General features: G+C 41.2%; 1 protein-coding gene across 1 annotated transcript; it reads right to left on the minus strand.

Annotated features, from left to right (window-relative positions):
- Window positions 1-636: 636 nt before the first annotated feature.
- CLTRN (collectrin, amino acid transport regulator) lies at window positions 637-23,058 on the minus strand. Its single transcript, XM_019282651.3, has 6 exons — window positions 22,861-23,058; window positions 22,431-22,489; window positions 16,668-16,753; window positions 8,776-8,892; window positions 5,479-5,673; window positions 637-1,453 (listed from the first exon to the last, which is right to left on the minus strand). Exons 1-6 carry the CDS (start codon window positions 22,925-22,927, stop codon window positions 1,303-1,305), a joined length of 675 nt encoding a protein of 224 aa, XP_019138196.1. The 5' UTR covers window positions 22,928-23,058; the 3' UTR covers window positions 637-1,302.
- Window positions 23,059-23,947: the final 889 nt, after the last annotated feature.

A 23,947-nucleotide genomic window follows, 5' to 3' on the forward strand; every position in this document is an offset into this window, starting at 1 on the left:
ATTTTGCTTCAACACATTTCCATTCTTTTTTTACAATTACCCACACACAAAACTCCCCTTTTCTGTGGATCCGTACTTCTGAATTTTATCACTTATCCAGGTCAGGTGCACCAAACCCAGCAGCTGGTGTTTCACACCTTGAATCCTTTCAAAAATTATCCACCTGTCACATGAAGGTTCTTTTGACCCCAGACTGGCTATGCTGGAAATCTACTCTAGCTTTATTATTAAAAAATGTAAGGAAGATTTTTCCAGAGAGTTGTGAAAGAATATTTACAAGGGCATGTAGGGGCAGGACAAGGAGGAATGGCTTCAAACTGAAAGAGGGCAGGTTATATTAGATACTAGGAAAAATCCTTTACCATGAGGGTGGTGAGGCACTGGAACAGAGTGCCCAGACAAGCTGTTGAGGCCCCACCCCTGAAAGTGTTCAAGGCTGGACTGGATGGGGCTCTGAGTAACCTGGTCTACTGGAAGGTGCCCCTGCCCATGGCAGGGGGATTGGAACTAGATGATCCTTAAGGTTCCTTCCAACCCAGGCTGTCCTGTAATTCTATGATTTAATGAGAGCTGGGCACTAAACACTGACTACACCTGTGGAAAATCTGCCCTTTGTTGACTTTGAATTTCAACAAATTTCAGAGTTTTGCAACTTTTAATTTCCAGCTCACATGACCTGTAACTTTAACAGTTAAGTGAAAAACACTTCTAAGTACCAGATCTTTGCTAGCCCCAGAGCTATAGATGATCCAGCTATTTTGACCTGGTCTTACAGAGACTGTGAAAGCTTCTTTGTTTCTCAATAAATGAAAACTTTCATGCACTGGTCACTGTTCCATCCAAAGGCATACAACATAGCAGCAAACAGAAGTAATTTTACAGAGAAACTTTTGCATATGACTTGAGAGAAAACCCATCAAGGACTGACAATGATAGATGATCTCCCCTGTGACATTCAGGAATAATGCAGTTTCACATTTACGTCAGGGAAAAACAAGCAATGGACGTATTTAAATAATCATTAAAAATGAGATGCCTGACACAAGGCAGGTTCCAACCCTGTTCTGCCACACATCTTCTGGAGATCTTTTCTGGATATTATCTGAGGCCTTCTCATTTGTGTTGCTCACGAAAAATTGTAATGGAGGTTCAAGTGTATGTGTTATCAGCAAAAGGTTCTCTCAAGGGAAATTACGTGAAAGGACATTTTTCTTGTCTTCATGTTTGACATTCAGGAGTAGTGATGAGAAAAGGTAGGCACAGGAGTCTTTCAGGAAAACACCAGAGAGCCGTGGCAGCATTTCATAGGGATGTGAACCGTTCATCATCAGCTGCAAAGACTCCATTAATGTGGCTTGCTTTTAAATCCAGTGCTTCACAAGGAATCCCATTTTCTAGTGTCACTTCAACTTTCTCTTCTAAATTTTCTCTCTCTGTTGAGTCTTTATTCTTTCTAAAAACAAGAAAGAAAATATCATCTTATTCTGTTGACCTGCAGCACTCCACCATGATTCCACAGACAGAAAACTGCATATTTAGTTAGAAGTTTGTCATAGGTTATGCTCATAAAGGCACAATCTGGTGTACTTCCTTGCTGTAGTAAATACACCAGATGGACGTATCTAGATACAATAGCTAGGGAACCCACAGATTGGAAGCCCTTGTTTAGGTGAGCTCACAACTGGAAACCAGAAAATCTGAAGTAGACATGTTGTAAGTATGTTTTAGAAATTATTTACTCTTTTTATTCTGTAAAATGACTGGAAGCTGCAGAAGGAAAAGATGGGGCAAAAAAAAAATTGAAAAAATCTCTAAATCTGTTTGGGATTTTTTACATCAAGAAGGACTGCACTAAACATCTAGTCTGACTCTGCAATGTATGTCATAGATTTCACCCCATGATCTGTACAAAAATAAAACACACTTTTTAGAAACAGATCAGTCTTAGACTAACTATAGCTTCCAAATGTGGAGACTTGGGTGCCCTCACATGCCTGATTACCTTCTTCAGAACATTCATGATTACCTTTTTAGGTAATCTCAATGCTGCAAATCTGCATTTTTTTTCTTCAAACTTCATTAGCAGCCACCTTCCTACCCAGTATTTTATACTTTTGTTTTCTAGATCAGATAATTGCATGGCTTTCACTTTTCCAGGCTCCAGTTGTCGCAAAAACATATTATAATAGTGGCTGAATAAAATTATCTACATTAAAAAAAAAAACAACCCTAAAATAAATTATCTAAAATAAAATCATGAGAAGATGTAATAAAGAAATATCAGTCAACAGGTCATGATGTTCCTTTAATTCCAGATTTATTCTGACCTTGAGGACAACTAGTTCATAGTTGAAAAACCTGCTGTACTTTACGGCCTGCAGCATCAGCGGTTTCAGAGGATAAGAAACTCAAAGGTCAGCTGCACTGCTTCTTCCTACCCCACAACATGTCCTCTAACAGCCTGACTCAGGACAACCATAAAAATCTGACTCAGTGTAACTGCTAATAACAGAGATATTAACAAGAATAACATTTTATTGGCCTTTGGAAAATTCTTGGCATTACAGACTTGTTAAAACAAACTTGGGGTGTAGTAGCAGAAATCTCTGACCTCCGGCTGTTCTTATGCTGATAAAAAGGAGTGTTCTTTAATACAAAACTGTGGGGACAAAATATAAAAGTTACTAAGAAGGAGGTTCAAACAAAATGAGAGAAGATGTGTGAAACTCATCACCAGAGGAATTCAGAGAAGCTAAAAATTTCCATGAATCCAAGGGGTGACTCAACAAGTTAAGGGAAGAGAAAACATTGTGGGTTTCCCAATACAAGAAGACCAAATCCAGCTCAGGAAGGCCCACAGCTGCAAATTAAATGCTGGGACACGAATAGAGGGAAAGACTGCCTGTCTACTCTGTTTTCACTCTTCCCAAGGCAAATGTTTATGGCCTCTGCTGCAGATGGAATTTTGGGGGATAGGGGGAGACTTTGGACTCGTTCAGGACAGACAGTAGAGGATGGTCCTGCCCTGGGCATGTGGCAAATCTATTGCTGTAGAGGGAGGTGTCCTATTGCTGCAAGGACAGGAGAACAAACATAAGGGAGACAGTGTGTCTGACCCAGATCACTGTAGGCACTGCAAGAAGCAAATCTCAGTTCAATAAATGATGCATGAGTCTAACTCGATAGTGAAACTCCTGTATAGGCCAACTCCCCTTCCCTGACACCCTGAGCACGGACAGCCTGGAGCATGTGCTTTTGGTCTTATCTGAACCAAGGTATTTAAATGATACTTTAAAGAGAGAATGCCAGATTTATGAGAAGTCAACACCATCCTTGGGGCCAGATTTCCAACACAGCTTACTAGGCAACAGAGTTCCCATTATGTAAGCTCTGGACAAGCTCCCAAGAAAACTAATTACTGGACACACTGAAGTCTTTGAAAACCTGGTCACTTACTTCAGTGTCTGAAAAAGAGATCAGTGCTTTTGTAATTCTTTTCTCTGATGTCTGGCTTTTTTTTTTTCCCAAGAAGCCAAATTGCCCAGACCATCCCATTTACCTCTCCAGTCCTCATGACAGTAGATAGAAGAAATATATGCTTGGTTTATCCTCTGTCTCACTTCCCTGCCCCTGCCTGCAGATGTTATTGATGTGAAAGGAGGGTTAGAGTTCAGCCACAGATGAACCTGCTCTGAGGAAAGGTTATATGTAATGGTAGAGTAGGGAAACAGAGGGACAAGTGAAAAAAGGAAAAAAGCATAGCAACTAAAAGGACAAGAGCATGAGACAGAGAGGGTGCCAAGCGCACACAGGCAGGCATCAAGAAGCCATATCAATGGCAGTGTGATGATAAAAGCATGGAGCTCACACCATATTGAGGGGAACTGCTCAAGCTCAGCTGAGTTATTTTGGAAATACAGGGGGAAATCCTGTCTTTCAGCGTGATAAGAAGCACAAGTGATTATTTTAGCTAGAAGAATCACAGCTATTTATCATAGTTTATTTATATTACACTTACGTGAAATGTTTGAAGACTCCCTTTAAGTTAGGCACTATAAAGAAACACAGAGCCAAGATACTACACAGAGGGCAGGTATGGGCTTCAGGTAGCAACATCATTCAGTTTTACAGAAGAGGTTGCCTATATTTGGGGCATGAAATAATTCAGTCCATACAACATGGTTGTGATAGGGCTTTAACTATCCACAGATTCCAAATACCTTGCCAGACTCTTTCCTCAACAGCATCTTTCATCTATTGTTTGCTGAATTTTGGGGGATTTTTATGAAAACAGAAAAGGGGTTTTGGAAATTCATACAATTCCTCTGAATGCAAAATATAACTGAAGGGATTCTGACCACACTACTAAAGGTTTTCTATGAGAAGCACTTAACCTTCACAAGTGTTGTTCTTCTTAGGTCTTTTAACATTCTTCAAGGTCATAAAAAGGCAGAAAGGAAGTCTCTGCAACATACCACTTTTCATATATTAATTCCTTGTTCTGATATTTTTGGGAATACAATCCATCATAGAGTCAGTAATTTTGATATCATCTAGTTATCAGCAGGAATTTACCCTTTTTCAGTTCTTCTGCTGTTCCTGTATGAATCTATTGCTGAAGTCATAATTTTGTGTAAACCTAAACTCTGCGGCAGCCAAAAGCATGGTAGAAGCTGAACTTCTGTGGCAGAATCTCAACACAGCTGAGAAATTTCTATTCCTTATGCTAAACTCCGAGTCAGCAGAGACGGGAGGATCAAAACTCCGCCTGCTCCCTGTGCTCCTCCCACATGCTCACACTAGGGAAGCATGAATAGCCTTCTCTTTTTCACCCGTGCCACCAGGGCAGAAACGGAGAAGAAAAGAGAGTCTCCCTCTCCTACCCTACCACCAGAAAAGCTCCTAAGCTCACGGGGAGATCTGCCCATGAACCTGTGAAGGGCTGGGTATTTTGGGCTCATCAAGTCATGAATGGTAGGTGAAACCCTGCACTGTTCCAGTGAGCAGGTCCTCTTCAGCCATACATTAATCATTACTGTGTGCTCTACTGAGTCTTCTCAAGCTGCAGAAGCACAGTTTTTTTAGCCCTGCCAGCTTTTGACACTACTGCCCTGGAAGGGATACAGTCACTGCCAGCTCCCTCTTGGTAGCTATGTGGGTGGTCTGTGGCACAATAAACCTTCACAAGAATGACATCAATTGTCTTTTTAAAGCTCATCTCTAGTTAGGTGGCCTCCAGGATCATATTCTTACACTCTCCATTTCCTCATTACATTCCAAAATTACTAAAGCATCTATACTTCACAGCTAAAAATTTTAAGCCTTTTTCTCAGAAAAGGAGACATGGGTTACCTTTACCTAGTTAGGGAAGGGAGCACAGCATTAATCTGTCCGAGGCTGCTCTGAAACACAAAACCAGCCCAGCTGACCTAACTAGCAAGTATTTCATTAAAACAGAAGAAAGACTAAGCTGCTTACTTCTTGTGTTTCTGAATTCCTGAAATAATGAGGAAAACAATCCCAGCCACAATGAGACAAAGAACAACACCAAATACAATAAGCCAGACAGGTGTAGAGGGTTCAACAGGAGGTGCTAAGGTTGAGGTTATCTTCAGGAACTGCAGTGTTTTGTCACTCAGTAGGAAGGCACTGTTGATTCTGTTCCGGTTCATCCTTCAGGAAAATAAAACAGAAAAACATCACAACTCTTTATAAAGGTATTTTACAAGTTCAAAAGGTAGTAGAAAACAAAAGGATTTTCCATGAATGTGCTGCAAGTTTGGCAGGGCTGAATGTCATCCACCATAATGAAGAAAAGGATGTTGTCTACCTTTAATGGGGGTCAGCCTCTTTTCTCAGGAAACAGAACAAGAGGACATAGCCTCAAACTGCACCAGGGGAGGTTCAGGTTGGACAACAGAAAGAATGTTCTTCACTGCAAGGGTGGTTAAGCATTGGAAAAGGCTGCCCAGGCAGTGGAGGAGTCACTGTCCCTGGAGGTGTTCCCAATGGCACCCAATGCCATGGTCTGCTTGACACAGTGGTGTTCGGTCAAAGGTTGGACGTGATGACCTTGGAGGTCTTTTCCAACATAAATGATTCTGTGATTCTATGATTTTATGATTCTGTGATTCTATGATGTTGTCAGGATTACACAGACCTTGGCTATACCAGAGACCTCAGTTAATCCATAGACACCCACACATTCGGAACATTTCGAACACCAGACTTTCCTACGCATTTATCTGAAAAACTGGGAAATACAAATGAGACCTGCAGTACAGTATTATTATTTATTTCTGGTTTGAATCATGTCCTGAAGACATAGTAGCTTGTAAGCAGTAAGGCTGGCTCTGTTACCTTGCTCATGTAGCATTCAAGACTAGCACAGGAGTGGCAGATCTACCCTTCAATGCTCAGAGGATTTACTTACAGTGCCTCCTCAAACTGAACCATCCTGCATGTTATGGGCTGGTACACGTGCCCCTGCTGCTGTAGATTTTCTTAGGTCCATGAGGCACAGGATACAATTCGTTCTGGAAGAATCCACACCTATTGGCAACATGTCCTTCTTCCCTGCAGGATGCAGCTAAAGGGATTTGTACCTTGCATATTTTTCCCATTATGAGAAACTGTAAGTCTGAGAAATATGCTTTTTCACAGAAGTAATACAACTGCTACCCTTCAGTGGATATCTCCACCCATTTTCACTGCCTGTAAGCATTTCACTGCCTGTAAGATATTTCTGGATCTAAATCTAAGCAGGCTTAAGGGGCTTTAGAAGTATCTTTCATTAGCTTTTTCAAAATGTTAAAAATTTTTAAGCAAATGGATTACATATATTGGTCTTGAGAGATTCTTTCTGATAGCCATTATGTGAATTAATGCAGCTCTTTTTTGTATACAATTCAATTTATTTACCAGAGAACAAGTATTTCTTAAGAAAAGATGTATGGGAAATACAGGGACAAGTTAGCAAATTTCACTTCTTGGAAATCATAATGTTTGGCTGTCCCTTAAACAGGAAGTTCTTAGCCTTAATGGAAAGTCAGCATTCCTGGACAGGACTGAAAGCCATGGCATGTTTTAAGACTCATAATACCGTAAGCTGTCTGCCATTTAGAAAAGATTTCCTTACTGATGTGAAAGGATCATTGTGAACAGCTGAAATAAGCATTGTTTACCCTCATCTAATGGCTTGAGTTTCAGAATTATGTGCTGAAACAGGCAACTACAAGTGCATTTCATGTTTGTATATGCATAGCTACATCTTGTGTATATTTATGCAAAATCTTGAGTATCATACAGAGCTCTGACATGGTTTACCTTCCTCTTTATTCTTACTTTGTAGGAATCTCATACAACAAAATTCTAGTCCATGACTAGTGTTATGTGCTACCATAGTATGAAGAATTATGATAAAGGTTTTGTATGGAAGCCTGCAATCAGAAGCAATTGAACAAAAAGCATTGTAGTTTTATAGACCATTTTATTTCTTGCTTTTAAACTAGGTAGGAATTAAAACTTTTCATAAATAGCATATTCTTTATCAAGTGACAGACAACAGTTAAAAACCAAACAATAACAGCATCCAATTTCTGTGCCAAACAGGGCACATAAAAGACTTAAATAAATCAGCTTATGCTACTGAACGTATCAAAGAATAACAGAAATGCAAAACCCCCGCATTCCAGCGCTCTTACAGAGAGCTTCAGTGAATAAATAATCTGTTTGCTCCACTAATGCTATGAAGCTATTGTTTGGTGTCTCTGTAGGAAATAGTTTAATCTGCTCATAAGCTTAAATTAATCTTTCCAAAAGAACGCACACTCATTCATCAGGAATTAGGCATTACACCTCCATAGAGATAACATGAATTTTCAAGACAGAGCACAGAATGCCTGAAAACAAAGAGATCCATTTTCCACTCCATGCTTGAGAAATGTATGTGCATTATGCTGCTTGAGGGACTCATCCCTATAAACCCCTTGTGCAGGTTTTTTTGGACCATTGAAGTCAGATTACCCATTTTTTCTTTTTTCCTTGTCAGTTCCACATTCTTCCTTTTACTTGCTACAGAATGTGATGGTAGAAAGTGAAGTGATTTGTAGTGCACTGTACTTTGTACAAGCACTGCTCAGCTGTGATCTTGACTGGCATTCTAGAACGAGCTGGTATGAAAAGAATGTGAGCATAAAATTGTTTAAACCAAGCTGGAACACAGCCAGCTCTGCTCACGAGGAGTTCACAGGAGCTCTTCTCATGTGAAAGCTGACTTCTAAATTAAGTCAGATGAAATGTTAGTGAGAAGCACTGAAAGGGAGCCTATGGTCATTAGCCCAGGTGTAGATGTGCATGTAGCATGCAGTGAAAACTAAATTATATTAATCCCACCCAGAAAGTGTGCCCTTCCATCATCTGAGGAAGAAGGCTATCTCACTGGGAAATGCAGCAGCTGGATGAGAGCAATGTACCACACACTGGACAGCACATCACAGGCAGGGCTCTGGAAAGGGACTAGATTTCTTCTGAGTCTCAGCATCAAAAGAGATTCTTTCCAAAGTTATAATCCCAAGGCTCACATGCTTTGCATTCTGTGGGACTGGTAAAAATCCTCTTATCTCACATTCATTAAAGAGTACTGATCCCTCAGTATTTTAGCAACTTGGATTAGTTCATCCTTAAAGAGGCAGAGTGCTCACTCATACAAGGCCCAGAGAGAGAAAACATCCCCGGTAAACAAGGAAGAAAGCATTGCAAAAGCAGTGACTGTACCTGATGGCTGCTTCTACCTCACTTCCAGGAACAGTTGTCACATTTTTGGAAGAATCTGTGACCACGAACCAAAATGACACCCGATCTGTCACATTGCAGAGCAGCACATTGGAAATTCTGCAGATAGTTAAAATAAAAATTATCGTTAAAGAAGCATGGAAGGAATTATTTAAATATTTTAGATTTTCATAAAATATTGCTCTCACCTAAGGGGGGGGGGGAGGGGGAATTCTTATTTTTTAAAAAGTTACCAGTTAATACTCAAGAAAGAAATCACTCACTGCATTTCCCATTTCCCAATATGATTTTATAAAAATCAAGCTTATGAAGACCAAACGAGTCTTCAAAAATTTTTCTAAATCTATTACAAACTTGCATGGTCTTGGAAATATATTCAACATAATTAAATGGACAAATACATATTTGAATAACAGTCATCACTGGCTGTGACAAAGGCCATATAATGAAGCAAATGCTTTGGTGAACTAAGAATTCTGGTTTTGACAGCAAACACCACAGGAACCGGTCATGGAGAATTGCACACAGGATTGTCAAGTGAGTGAGTTCTTCTACAAGATATATTTTTTGAAGGGAAGATCAGTGGACTTGATGTTATTCCTTTCGACATCTTTGTTCACAGAGCCAGGCACAGAGTGGAGGGAACAAGCTAAATTTAGTCCTTCTACTGGCATTGGCCTCTGCCCTTTAGCAGTGTCAAATATTTATATTATGTATTTTAAAGGAAGATTGCTCAGCTTTATGTGAAGTTAAATGTGGAGGGGCATGGGCAGGCAGCTTCTCATGGCATACTACGTAAATAGTGTGCAAAATGCCTTTTAAGCGCCATTTTTTTCATATCTCTCCTAGTAAATGGTGGAAATATCAGAAAACCCTTATGGAATGACACAATCACGGGTATTTAAAGGAAGGGAGGAAAAGCCGATAATGCAGGGCCGCGACAGGGCCCCAGCGCCCCGCGCTCTGCTGGGCAGCGCCACCTGCCGGCCGCCCGCAGCACCGCCCCGGCCCCGCGGGAGCTGGCAGTGGTGCGACCGGGGGCACTGGGGGCACTGCGGGGACTGGGGGGACTGGGGGGCTGGAGGGACCGGGGGGATTGGGGAGACTGGAGGGACTGGTGGCACTGGGGGACTGGTGGCACTGGGGGGACTGGAGGTACTGGGGGGACTGGGGGGGACTGGGGGGACTGGAGGCACTGGTGGCACTGGGGGGACTGGGGGGACTGGAGGGACTGATGGCACTGGGGGGTCTGGGGGGACTGGAGGGACTGGTGGCACTGGGGGACTGGTGGCACTGGGGGGACTGGGAGGACTGGAGGGACTGGTGGCACTGGGGGACTGGTGGCACTGGGGGGACTGGGAGGACTGGAGGGACTGGTGGCACTGGGGGACTGGTGGCACTGGGGGGACTGGGAGGACTGGAGGGACTGGTGGCACTGGGGCGACTGGAGAGACTGGGGGGACTGGAGGGACTGGTGGCACTGGGGGGACTGGAGGGACTGGGGGGACTGGTGGCACTGGGGGGACTGGTGCGATTGGTGGGACTGATGGGATTGGGGGTAAGAGGGGCAGGAGGGAACACTAATACCCACCAATATCTGGGCAGTCCCCATCCAGCCAGGGAGTTGCTTGTAAGGCAGATCACAGTACCTCATTATGGGTATTTTCTAGAAATGTTTTACTTGCTGATTAAAGCTTTTTTTGAGTGATGTTTCAGGTGCCCTGGGTAGTGCAATACCTCGTTTTACAGAGGTCTATCTATCATCTATCTATCTCATGGAATCATAAAATGGCTTGAGCTGCAAAGAACCTTAGAGATTTGTTCCAACCTTCCTGCCATTGGCAGTGAACCTCCCACTAGACAGGTTGCTCAGAGCTCCATCCAGCCTGGCTTTGCATACTGCCAGGCATGGGGCATTCATAGCTTCTCTGGGCAACCTGTGCCAGTGATTCACCACCAGTAAAGAATTTCTTCCTAACATCTAAACTAAATCTACTCTCAGTTTGAAGACATTCCCCCTTGTCCTGTCACATGCCCCTGTCAAAAGTCTCTTTCCATCTTTCTGATAGGTTCCCTTCAGGTACTGGTAGGTGCTATAAGGTCACACCAGAGCTCTCTCTTCTCCAGGGTGAACAGACCAAATTGTCTCATCTTTTCCTTGCAGGAGAGGTGCTCCAGTCCTCTAATCACAGAATCACAGAATATTCTGAATTGGAAGGGACCCACAAGGATCATTAAGTCCAACACTTATGGGAATGATCCATACAGGGATTGAAGCCACAACCTTGGCATTATTAGCACCACGCTCCAACCATCTGAGCTGATTTCATGTTGGCTCTTTAGAGCTCGCTCCAATAGGTCCGTGTCTTTCCTGTGTTGAGGACCCCAGAGCTGGATGCAGCACTGCAGGTGGGGTCTCACCAGAGCAGAGCAGAGGGGCAGAATCCCTTCCCTTGCCCTGCTGGCCACACTGCTCTTGGTGCAGCCCAGGATGCAGTCAGCTTTCTGGGCACATTCCAGAGAGATGTGCAATAAAATGGAAAGCAATGATTTTACTGAGCCAAAATGACCACTTTTACTTCTCTAGAACAGTATCAATTTTGCAAATACAGAGAATTTTTATACATAAAAGAGGAAAGCCATCCTCTGGAATTTGAAAACATGTTCACATCAGTTTGCTGGCAACAATCAGAAGATGAAAGCAGCTTTATTCTTTGCAAAACAAAAGGAAAGCACAAAACTTACAGGAGAGGGGGAAAAATGCCTACTTTTGGCTGGTGGCTGACAAACTCTTGCTGACTTCACAGAATATCTAAAATTGTAACTGCAGAGGACATTTTCCATCTGGGTGTTTATAACAGTAGGACCCAAAACTTCATGTTGCTGAAGTTCCTAAAGCTGCAGTTTCTGTGGTGCAATCAGAAACTGGGCCAGGTGGAAAATCTGAGCCTGGTGTTGCCCTACAGATGTTCTTGAAATGCAGTAAGTGAAGAAAGATTGATCCCCAAAGAGAAAGATAAAGGTAGACAAGGACTGGCAGAAGACCCTGACTTTCATACCCTCATTCAAAGACTCTTCAAGCTAGGGTCTTCTCTAAAGTGCCAAGGTTTTAGCATGAGACAAGGCAGCCAGTCACCATGGGGGTAACATCTGTGTCTAGACCAAACAGCACTGAAACAAGGGGCAGCGAGGAGTGCACTAAGATACATAAATTTGGCTTCCTTTCTTCTCCCCGTTGTTTCTAAAATCCTTCTCGATTACAAGCCACCACTTTTTCATCAGTGGAATCCAAATGCCATAAACCCTTCCAGGTCCCAAAGAGAATAATCCCACTCATGAGAAGCTCAAAGAAGATGAGTAAACACCAAAACAGACTGGTTCAACAAGCACCAATGTGGCAATTTCTATGCAGTGGTGCACTTTTTTTTCTCCCATGCCACTTGCATTCAGGTTTGATTCACAACATGCAGAACCATTGCAACTATGACATCACACTGTATGGATCTGAGAAACCTGGCTTCTCCAGGCACCAATGAAGTGTATTTGTAAATATATATGTGGACATTTCTTTCTTTCCTTAGCAGCTGATAGACTTTTGACATGGGATTATATCAGACTGTTATCATCAAAATGACAAGATCCTGGTTCAGCCTTATGGCACCATGGCAAAAGTCCAAAACTACATTTCCTTTTATATACACAAACACTGGTGAGCAGAGTACAGGAAACCCTAGCAATTCCTTGGTCTAAAACACCATCATTGTTCCTTCTGGAGATTTAAAGGATTGTTTAGGGGTAAGATAGAGCTGTCAGAGAGTCAAAGGGAGCTGAGTGCCCACAATGGCTGTTAGCTCATGAAAGAACCACAGCCCCAAGTCTCAAGTGCATATCTCCAGCTCTCCCAAAAGCATCACGCCTCTTCCAACACAGGGCTCTGCAGCTGCTCCTGCAAAGGAACATTATATTCTTCCCAGCAGCCATGGGATCGCCTTGATGTAACAGCTTTACTCCAGAGTCTTATTTTGTTGTTCTAAATGGTCACAATATTTTTAGTATTAAAAAAGCCTGTCTTAGAAAGATGGATAATGTTGATGAATTTTTTTCTGGTCACTTTGTAAGGAAAATTTCAGGGTTTTTTATCTATAAATGGGGGGAAGATGTACCAAAAGTAGATTCTGTTACTTGAATGGAAACAAATGTGTTGACATTCTTTTTGCTCTAAAGATTAACTAGTCTCAGGCCCAAAAGAGATGCATATTATTTCAAATGAGTCACAGATTAGAGAAGCCAGGGTTACTAACAAAGGCTACAACAATAATTTTTTAACACTGAGAGACCAAAGGTTGGCTTACGTAGTTCATGACCATATGTATTGAGAATCAATTGAAAGGCCACATATAAAGCAGGAAATAAAGGGGTATTAATTCTCCACTGAAAAAGAAGTGTTTCTATCTATATTATTAGTTACTGGGTGATTTGATTGATTGTGCCTTTCTTCTGCTTCACACAAACTTGAAAATTTGACAAGCCTTTCAAACATTAAACACTGTTCCATGATTTTTTCAGTTTGGAAATTAACTGCAGAGAACTTGAGATGTAACGTGCAATCCTCCCCAGTCTACGCTGGGTCACTCAGTGGTTACACAAGGGAAACAACAGCATCAACTGCTGTTTGCAGCAGCACATTGAAATGCTTGTCATCACAGGCTGGCTTTTATCCAGCTTCAGAAGCCTAACAAGAGGTGACTTTGAATATCAAAAATGATGGGACAGACTGCAACAATAGTTATCCTGATCCACCAGACAAATTATTTTGGGGCCTGACAGAGCTTGTGGAAGTTAATAGCATTTGGGTCTCATGTGGAAGTTAGTTGTGGCTGTGAGTTACTTCGGGGATGTGGGTGTGTTAGAAATTACTGGGATGTAAAAGGGGAGGTTTGTCACATCCTGGCTATGGCCATGTGCATAATTTATACCCTGACAGAACCAGTATTTAATTATGTAAAATAATAGTGATTTTTGACAGGTTCTATTTTGACAAAAAACTTCATTTAACCAGATACAAAATTTCCGTAAGTTTAGATGCTACCAGAATGCAGCCACAGGCAATTTGTTTGTTCTTACATGACAGAATAATTGGTCATTGGTCTTTTACATCTCCTGAAGAAAATCTGTTGGCATTTTCCTGCAAAATCTCCTGTAGTGAAATGTAATTTATTTGCCAGCAGTGCAGTGTAATTTATTTACTACAACCTCCTGCTTGTGCCTCCCTCTTCACCACAGTGAACTCTCTTTCCCAGCTCTGCCAGGGTGCTGTTCCTGTGTGCAGCATGCTGCTGTACCTTCTGGGACGCTGGGTGCTCCCACACCTCCATGCCCACTGCAGAAGGAATGCAGCAGGACTACAGTCCTTCCTTACAGCTGCCAGACACATGGGTGGGGAGTGTGTTATTTCCGAGGCATCTAATAGGATGGAGACTTTCACAGCCTGCCATGTAAAAGTCAGATTATTTGAGGTATATTGGGAGGTTTATCTAGCCTTTCCATCACTAAATGGGGACTTCAAGGTCCCTTGGGATTTGGGAGAGATTTATGCATAGGAAACTCCTCAGCCTGTTGCCTAGGAAGTTGTGCCAGAACTCAGAGCTGCAAAGCTCTCCTTCAGGCGACATGCTGTCTGTAATGACCCCAAAGGAGTCTCTAAGTCCTAGATGAGTTATCAGTTATACCTGCAATATACACCCCATGAGGGGGGTACCCAAGTTACACCCCACGAGAAAATCTGATACCATATTAAAAAGAGGTAAAGATGCCCACAGTTGGCTGATTCCAAATATTATACTGACTTTTCTGGCCAACTTAGTAGCAGGGAATTATTGATGTGTGCAACACCACCTCCAAACTGGAGTTGATGCCTTTTCCTGGTCTTAAAATCAAGAGTCAAACACAGTTTGAAGGGAAAAAGGGATTTTACCTTGGTATTTATTTTAAGGATCCTTAGGTGCACTACGTCCGGGTCGAATGCACCTCAATGCACTCCACAATGCACACCCCCAAAAGATCTGGTATAATATTATAGGTCTTACTAATTAGCATATCTATCAAAAATTCCCCAGTGAGAGGCTCGAATGAGCCCCCCTCCCCAAGGAACCTTCCCCTGGATGGTTCTATCTTAGTTTACAGACTGTGTTCTGGAGAAGACCTTGGTGTCTGAGGCATATTGATCCCTAACTACAAAACCTCTAAAATGTTGAGTCTCCTAGCTTTACAAACAAGTCCAAGAATGTAGGCAAAAAACACTAAAGAATACAGAAGTTGTAAAAAGGTATAAAAAGAAAAGGCAAAAAATCATCATGGCATCAGAGTAACACTGACATCATCATATTTGTCCATAGGGCAAATTCTCTTAGCAGGAAACTGAATTAATGAGTATAAATTCTATGATTGCCCAGAGTGGGTACAGATAACTGCCATTAAAACTTCTACTCCTTCCATACCGGCTTGACTTTTTCCCATTCCTGCACCAACCTTATTTTAATCTTCAGAAAACCACAGTGCTTGAAGAGGAAAAAGATCACTGGCTTCTGACACAAGTCTTTTGCTGTATGAAAGTACCATGACTTTGAAGGAAGAGAATAATTTTAAAAAAGGACCCAGGAATAAAATAAGTATACAAAAGTGAATCTTTATGGATCAGATGCTGAATGAAAACTCTGCTCCTTTGAAATCCTGAGAGAAAGTCCTACATAATCATCTCTAATTAGCTTGTATCTTGAACTCATTTTTGAAAGTGTCATTTTAATTGGGTTGAGTAGCACACTTGGCTGTTTTTGTTAAGCTTGACGTAACAGCTCTCTTGCTCAAAGGAGACCACTTCTGAGGAATAAAAATGAAACAGCAGGAATCAAACATTCCTGTCACATGGAGGGGGAAATCCCCTTTTACTTAAGAGAAGTGCAGCAGCCACAATAATCATCATGTTACTAAAGTTAACTAATATCTTTGCAAATGTGGAATATGCTTCACCTGATGCAGTGACTGCCTGAAGCAGTTTTATTTTTAAGTAAATTGAAAACCTTATCCTCATTAGCCTACCAGAACCATCAATCTTTCATTTCAGGTTGAAAAACAATGAAAAAAATAATAGGTCTATGGAAATGCACTTACAAGGTTTTTTATTTAAGAAAGATAAGAACATCCTGAAAATATAGCTTGCTAAATGGTCTGTCTAATCTGGTATCTAATTTCATAGAGTAGCAAGGATCAGAAGCCTGAAAAGAATATTCAATACTTCAGGGTAGATTTAATCCCAAAACCAATTACAGGCTGATTTCTATCTGCACTGCAACATCTGAAACTTCTTGATGGTAGGTAACTCAACCGCTGTGATATCAGGGATAGGAACGCCCAGCAGAGCACAGCACCGGCATACCCACCTCCCAGGGCTCTGAGTCAGCTCATCTTCAGCACATTGCTGAAGCTGAGCTCCAAGGAATCATGCACCAGAGCTGCTTACTCAAAGATCTGTGCTGCCTTTCCTGACCTCCCAGTGTGTCCCTTTGCCTCCTCCCAGTATAGTCTCCAGAAGGTGTCAAATCGTCCTGCCGCATTCTGCTTAAAGTGAACAGGCACCATCCCACTGAGCTCCACAGCTGTGTCACTTCCCATCCACAGGAACACTGGTTCAAAGATTGAACATTGCTTAAGACAGAGACAGTGTGATGTTGCATATGTATGTGGGTGTCAGAAGTACACTGCAACAGCCTGGTTTTAGAATCTCTATATAATGATTCCTACAGCTCAGTACAGCAGAGGAAAGGTCACTACATGCAGCATTGTTAATATGTATAAGGCAAATCCAAGCAGATGCTTACTGAGTTGTGCTCTTGCTGGAATATCTTCTCATTGCAAAAGCCACCATTGCTTTGAAGAGGTACTCTTCATTAGCATCCCAGGCATACTGTAAAGGAAGATGGAAAATAATTAGTTTCAGCACCAGTGCTGGCAGTACAGAGAGGGAAAAGAGTTGCTGAACTTGAAATGCTGTATTGATCAAGAAAATGAATAAATTCTCTGGTTGTGCTAAGAAAATAAATGCCCATTGTTTAGTATGGACAAAGGACTTTTTCTAACGGAAAAAAAAAAGTGCAATATAAACTGCAATATAAATAATATAAACTGCAAAGAATGTTTCCAAAAATTGAATTAACTTAATATTTCTGAAAGCTGACCAAACTGGAGATGTAAAGTTTCTTATACCAAAGACTAGAATTCTCCCCACACAGCTGCTTTCATGGCCTTGCCTCTTTTGCTGGATAAACTCAGTAAAAGGTTTAAAACCACCCTCAAAGACTTTTGGCCCTGCCCAAAAATAACAATAAAAAAACCCCTAATGTTGAATGTGGTCTCTGGGAGCTGGACATCAGGACAGCAGGAAATAAAATGAGATTGCAGCCTTATTGCTGCACACTGTTCTGATTACAAGAAGACTCAACTATATTACAAATTATTATATTGCATGTGAGATAAAAGAAAGAAAATAGCATCCCTACTACTTCAATAAGGAGAACATAGGCTCCAAAAACTGTTCTCTGTTGTCTTGATGAAAAATCATGCTTTCATAATCTAAGTTTTCTGAGACGGCTTCACTGGGTTCCCCTGGGCTTTCACTCACATATGCAATTCTAATGACCTGTAAGAACTGCATCTATTACATTTTTATAACAGGAGCCATGACTGAGGCATACCGATTGAATTTCTTCCCCTTTCAGCAGATTACAGAGATTATTAGTTTCTTGGAATTATATTAAGGGAGGTTAGAAACAGCTGTCTTCAGTCAATCAGAACACAAATCTAATCTTTAACTTTCAGCATTAAAAAAATCTGCTCTGTAATCATCCAAACCAGACACCCAGTGGTGCGGACACTTAACTCTGTTGTCAACTTGGACCTACTTTTTCATAGTCCTTTGTAACACATTCAAAAAACAGCAATGTACATCAAAAAGAAGTAAATAGCATTGCAAATTCGAAATCTTAATTCTGGTCTTTAAATTCTGATTTTGGGTGCATGGAGATGCAACCTCTCCACAAAAAAAAGAGAATCCAACTTTCAGGTATCTGCAGCCCTCATGTTGTGCTGGCATCCTGTGGACTGGGAAACTAAACAGGGAAGGAGACAGTCATTTAAAGAGGAGAAAGTGATTTGTTTATCATCCCTAGATGAATGTTGAGTGAAATGGGCTCCCTGAGATGAGACAGGACAGGGTCAGCAAAGCTGAGGCAGCAGTCAACTTGAGCAGCATCGAAGTGCAGCTGCAGTGCTGAGAACCTGGGTTCTGACTCACTACTCTTGCCTCATGAATGAAGAGGGTCGTGAGCATACTGTAATAATGCCTGCCAACCTGGGAACTTCAACTGAAAAAAAAAAAAAAAACAGAAAGAAACTCTTTGGAAAAAATTTATAAAAGCCTGTGTTTTGAACCCACTGCACTGAAGAAAATGTGACAGTAATGAGAGCAACTAATACTAAAAGAGATCATGCAGTAAAGGAATTAATACAGATCGGAGCCATAAAACTATTTATCATCATTTTAAAGATATCTATATTTAAACCATGAAGCACAATTTGCAGTACTAACAGGGAAGATCTCTTTTTTTCTGTGTATGGCACTATTGACTGAATCCCTACATGCCATCTGCAGTCTTTGAGAACAGGTCTAAGAGGACAGAAAAAAGTCATTTGTTAGCCAGTGGATTAAGCCAGCTGTAGAGATAATTTAATCAGTTGTCTTGAAAATGGATAATGATGAAGCACACTCCATTTCATGCTTACATGGACACAAATACAATGCAGCAGTACCAAGTACATGTTTATGTTTAGTGCAATGCATATATACATGCACAATTTGTCACAGTTTTCATAAATAATGCAGTAGCCTAGCACTTCTTTAAGTCAGAGTAAAAAAAAGGGTATCTCAAAACAGGGAAAATAATTTGTAGTGAGGAATTCCAGGCCCAGCTGAAAGAGTAAGCACTTTAAAAGAGACAGAATAAACAGAAAACTGCAAGAAAGAGGGGGAGAAGGCTGGCAGAGAAAGCTCAGCAGAAGTCAGGGGTCTGCCTGAGTAAGGAGAAGATACTGCAGACAGCCCTCTGGGCCAAAGGGCAAGAAGCCCCAGGAAAATGGAGATTAAACAGGAAGTAGTGGAGATGGAGATTGCTGTGGGCTCCAGGTGAACAAGAACCTCTGTCCATGACTGCATACAGGAATATACAAGGTGAAGGCAACATAACGAGGAGGAAAAGTAAGGCAAGAACTTCAAGCTAAAAAACTGTATGAACTCAGGACAGGTCGGCATGAATTTCCAGAAAACAGTTTCTAATCAGCAGCTTTCTCCAATCAGAGGGATGGATGCAAAGAAACCTTGAATGATTTGGATTGAAAGGACTCTAAAGATCATCTAGTTCCAACTCTCCTGCCATGGGCAGGGACACTTCCGCTAGACCTGATTCATTGTACTATGGGGCTTTATCAGCTTCATCTTTACCCTCCAAATGCAAAGGCCTGGCGTGCAGCTGATGACTGAGGATGTTCCTATACAGAGCAGCTATTGATGCACACTTTCTGCTGCTCTAGAGGAAACATTAAATATTATTTGCAACCACACACTATAAACATAACTGTTAACAATGAAACACTACATGACGCTATCAGAACTATTAATGTTTACATCTTCCTGGTGCTGCAAAGGAACCAACACAAAGACGTTGGCTCAGTTGCACTCGCCATCCTTTATATTTCAAGGAGGAGCAGAATTGGACACAGGTGACTGTGAAAGGCAGTCTTAACTGCCTCTTACTGAACGAAGATGATGAGATAATGCATGAAAGATGATGAATGCAGGTTGCTGATGGGGTGAAATGCTGTAATAGTGCTCTAAATGACAAAATTTAAGATATGAGAATATGATATTACAAGACTGCTCTGACCTGATTTCAGTGTGGACCTGGCTTGGAGCAGCAGAGGACTAGGGACCCTAGAAAATCTTTTCCCTCCTAAATGGTTCTGTGTTTAACTGTACAGCCATTCAGACTGCAGAATGGCTACAGACACACAACACTTCTGGATCCCATCTTGTGGCAAGACACAAGGTGTATGTTAGCATTCCTCCTCTTCATCCTCTACCCTGGAAGCAGCGTGAATACATGAGCCAGAAGCAAGTGCACTTTCTACTTCACCTGGCTGCACCCCTGAGGTGCCAACTCTTTGACTCTTACGGTTAAAATGAGTGGTGACACCAAGTTACATGGACTTGTCAGTGCTCATCACTTCTCACTCTCTAGTTGCCTCTGTTCCTTTTGAATTAACTCTCTACTCCTCTGCTGACTCCATGAACAGAAAGCAACCAGTGACTAGCAGCTATTCCAGAAGCCACTCATGAAGTCAAAACCATCCTCAGAGAGACTCATAAATCACCTTCCATTTAAGGCCTACAGGCACCGTGTTTCCTCCCACGGATCAGCAAACATCTCTGTCAAGTACACCCATTATTTGCAAATAAAATGATAACAGCTGAATATCTACTGCATCTGAACTGCTCTGTCCAGCTCCATTGTGATAAGAACTAAATAAATACACTAAATGGAACTCTCTGCCTCAGAGTACAGCTTAGGTGATGAACAAATTAAAAAATGGTGTCCCGTTTTCATCTGCTTCACACACAGTGGATGGCGTGCACTAAACCATGTGAAAAGCTGCACCAACCTATTTCCTATGCCCTTGCATGTACACTGGAATTACCCTGCCACTCCTAGAGGAAAATTCCCACAGTATCAGGGCTTTCTGTTATCATGGAGCTTGAAGTGACTTGGAAATGAACAAAGCTGACCGTGTCCTGCTGTGACACAATGAGAGTATTACACTTTTCTTTGCTAAAATACATAACACAAAAAAGTAAAGTGTCCCAAATCCTTTAACCAAAATGAATTTCAGTTTCATAGTAGTTTCAGTTTTCAATTTCAGTCATTCACAGAGAAGACTGAAATGGCTATGAAAAGTAACTATTACTACCTGTGTACTAAATAAATTGTTTATTATTTGTGGGTGATTTTCTATGGCATCATACCAGTTTCAGCAAGCTGTTGTTCCAAAATGCTGCTCTCAATTGTACCATTCTTTGCGCTTTCACACACTTCGTTATATGAAATAAATGACTACAAAAAAAAATAGACTCCTCAGTTGTTGCTTTTATCTTGCAATATAAAGTGCCTTCAATGGTAATGATTTGTTTCATATCCTTTTTGAATGAAAAACAAAAAAAAAAATAAATGATCAAACAAGCTCCCCTTATTTTACTACAGCTGGAGATGGAAAAGGCACTAAAAAAGGTCATTACTGGGAACTGCAATTTTTGTTCTTTGCTACTATGTTGAACCAAGATTAAACCAAAATATTAGCAGTTGTCATCAAGGAGAGATTTAATAATTATTTTGATGTATTTTCAGCCATAGTATTACACTATTTTTAATAATTAAAAAAAAAAAATCTAGGCTCGCACTACTGTTTAATTAAAGTCTCCCACCGAAGAGAATTGACTTCAGTATGAATTCCAGACATTTACTTTAGCTGGTATGTTGAATATTTCTTTGTACTTTGTCTGGTTTACGAAGTTACCAGTGAAATTTAGGTTCCTGCTAATGTTAGTTTAACTTACCTGATCTTTCAGGGTAATTTCAGAACAGCTTCTACAGTCATAGGGAGTTTCTCATATCACCAACCTTTTATAACATAATACTGCTTTATTTCCCAGGGCTCATAACACAGTCAGACACCAGACTCACAAGTGGAGATGACTGTCCAGGATGTTTCATACCTAATTTTCTGCTGAGCCCTGTTAACATGCTGCAGATTTGCTCTACGTATTCAAACTAACAAAGTACTGGGCTCTGACATATTAAATAGTGCCTTAGATCAGGAAGGACCACTCAGTCATCTAATGTCCTGATCTCTTATGTATCTCTCATTGCTCACACCAGTACTTCTACATTAAGCCCAAAGATCTGAATTAAGCCAAAGCATTTCAGTCCTTATGAGACAAGCCTGCGCACCACAAGCAGAGAAGAAAGGCCACTATCTGAAGCCCTCCATTAGCAGGGAATTGATGAGACATGCTTGAATGATCTCTACAGTTAATGCTTGTCTGAAAGCCTGATATAAAGCCCCATTTCATAAAGACGTAAAAATCTTTTCCTGCTTCTCTTTCCCAGACATGCTTGACTTTACAATTAGCACCCTCGAACAGAAGTGCTTTTCCCAAAATACAGACTTACATTTATGCAGCACTTCTCATGCATAAAGTGTAACATCCCTACTGTTTTTCCAGGGGAAAAAAAATCTTTGACAGAAAACTACCTTTATGAAAAAGCAAGCTTTATATTTCTTCTAAAGAATGCTTTTTAAGGAGTGGGCTAGTCAAATGTCAAGAAATGGGTGCCTGGATCATGACTTGAGCAAACTATTACAATGAACACTGCAGAACAAATTGCTTCTATTGCCTTCAGAAATTTTACAGTATATATTACTTCTATTTTGGCAGATATTGAGTTAGGAAGAATATGTGAAGATACAGTACTTACTGCATTATCTCCCAAAGCTGTTTTGATACTAATTCGTACTTTGAAAGCATTCTGTGCATCTGGCACAAAGAGAAAAAGCAAACATATACAGATAGTCAGTCAAAATAGGACTTTAAATCATTTACTTCCCTGATTATTTCACAAACATCAGTTTCTAAATGTGTCTTAAGAGATCACCCGCTTAGGAGAACAGAAGTTACTTGCATGAAAAAGCCCTACAGAGTCTCAGTGAGGTTTACCACAACCTCTTTAAGTGACATCAACTTCCATACTTAATTTGCAAACTCATAAAAGATCTGAATGCTCAGTGTTTTAATCTTCAAACTGAAGAAAAACAGTTAAAATAAAAATCTGAGAAGTTGGCAGCTTTGTAATCTAAACTGATAGCTACTTTACTTAAAGAAGGATGGCAATCGGTTCCAAATCTTACCTGGCTTGCAGAGCTCAGCACGAGCAATGGCAACTGCAGAGAGTGTAAGCAGCAAAGCCCGTAACATCCCGTCTGCATGGAAAGGTTGAGGCAAAAAGAAGTGAGTCTCCCCAGCAAAGCACTCTTAAACTTTCTGTGACCCAGGATTAAAGCATCAGGAGCACAAGTGAGCAACCAAGTAAAAGGTTTAATAATTAACCCCCATTATTTTAGCTAAAAACAGGCACTAGAAACAACTGTCTTCTGTTAGTTATTTACTAGTTTTCTCTGTAGTAAAAAAAAAAAAAAAAGCTGCAACAAATATTAATTTTCCTTCTTCCTTTTTAGAAAAATACAAAATTTTACAGAGTGCTCCAGGCCAATCATTTTTTCTCACAGGCGTAGTATCAGACAGACACACGAGGTGTCTGTGGGATGTCACACCAGAGCAGCTGGCAACTGTTACCCACAGCAGGTGAATCTGAAGCTTGGCTGACACTAGATCCCAAAGAAAGCCACCACCTGTCTTCCCTGGGAAACTGTCTGGCCCTACTGAGGGTCCTTGAGGATAAAGGAAGATTGAGCACCCTTTTCACCCCGCCAAAAGAAATGTGTGATGAACACAGAATCCCTGGACCCAAAAAACAGGGCTCAGGTATTGCCCCTCACTTGCCTTTGAACTCACAGCACTTGTGAAGGGCCAGTCTGATGAGCACAGTGCCACGTCCCCCCATCCCCACCCCGGTCCCACTCCCATGTCCTGGCTCAGGAGCTGGTCTGAGCACATCAGAGCAAATGCCTTGTTCTACACAAAAACATCCAACATCTGAGGCATTGCTTTGCATGAAAAGAACTGTTATGTGCATGGAGAAATACTTTTTTCCTGTTAGAGGCTCGTTACGGTAGCAACTAGAATAAGCAGAGGTGCAATAAAAGGATTTAGTAGGAAGCATGTTGTATAGGAACATATTTTTGTTTTGTAGACATGACTCACTGTGTATACGTGTACACACACGTGAGGAAATATTTTAATGCACTCTACACTATTAATCAAATGTTTACCAAGACAAATAAATAAATGTGGACAAAAACAATTCCGAAACTGAGA

This window comes from Corvus cornix, chromosome 1 (genome assembly GCF_000738735.6).
Source record: "Corvus cornix cornix isolate S_Up_H32 chromosome 1, ASM73873v5, whole genome shotgun sequence".
Lineage (NCBI taxonomy): Eukaryota > Metazoa > Chordata > Aves > Passeriformes > Corvidae > Corvus > Corvus cornix.

What these genes read in the sequence shown, in the direction of transcription:
- CLTRN (XM_019282651.3), bottom strand. Translation starts at nt 22,927, where the DNA reads ATGTTACGGGCTTTGCTGCTTACACTCTCTGCAGTTGCCATTGCTCGT. An exon ending in CAGCTTTGGGAGATAATGCA is followed by an intron (nt 16,754 to 22,430) that starts GTAAGTACTGTA and finishes CTTCCTTTACAG; the next exon opens with TATGCCTGGGATGCTAATGA. An exon ending in GAGGTAGAAGCAGCCATCAG is followed by an intron (nt 5,674 to 8,775) that starts GTACAGTCACTG and finishes ATTTTCCTGAAG; the next exon opens with GATGAACCGGAACAGAATCA.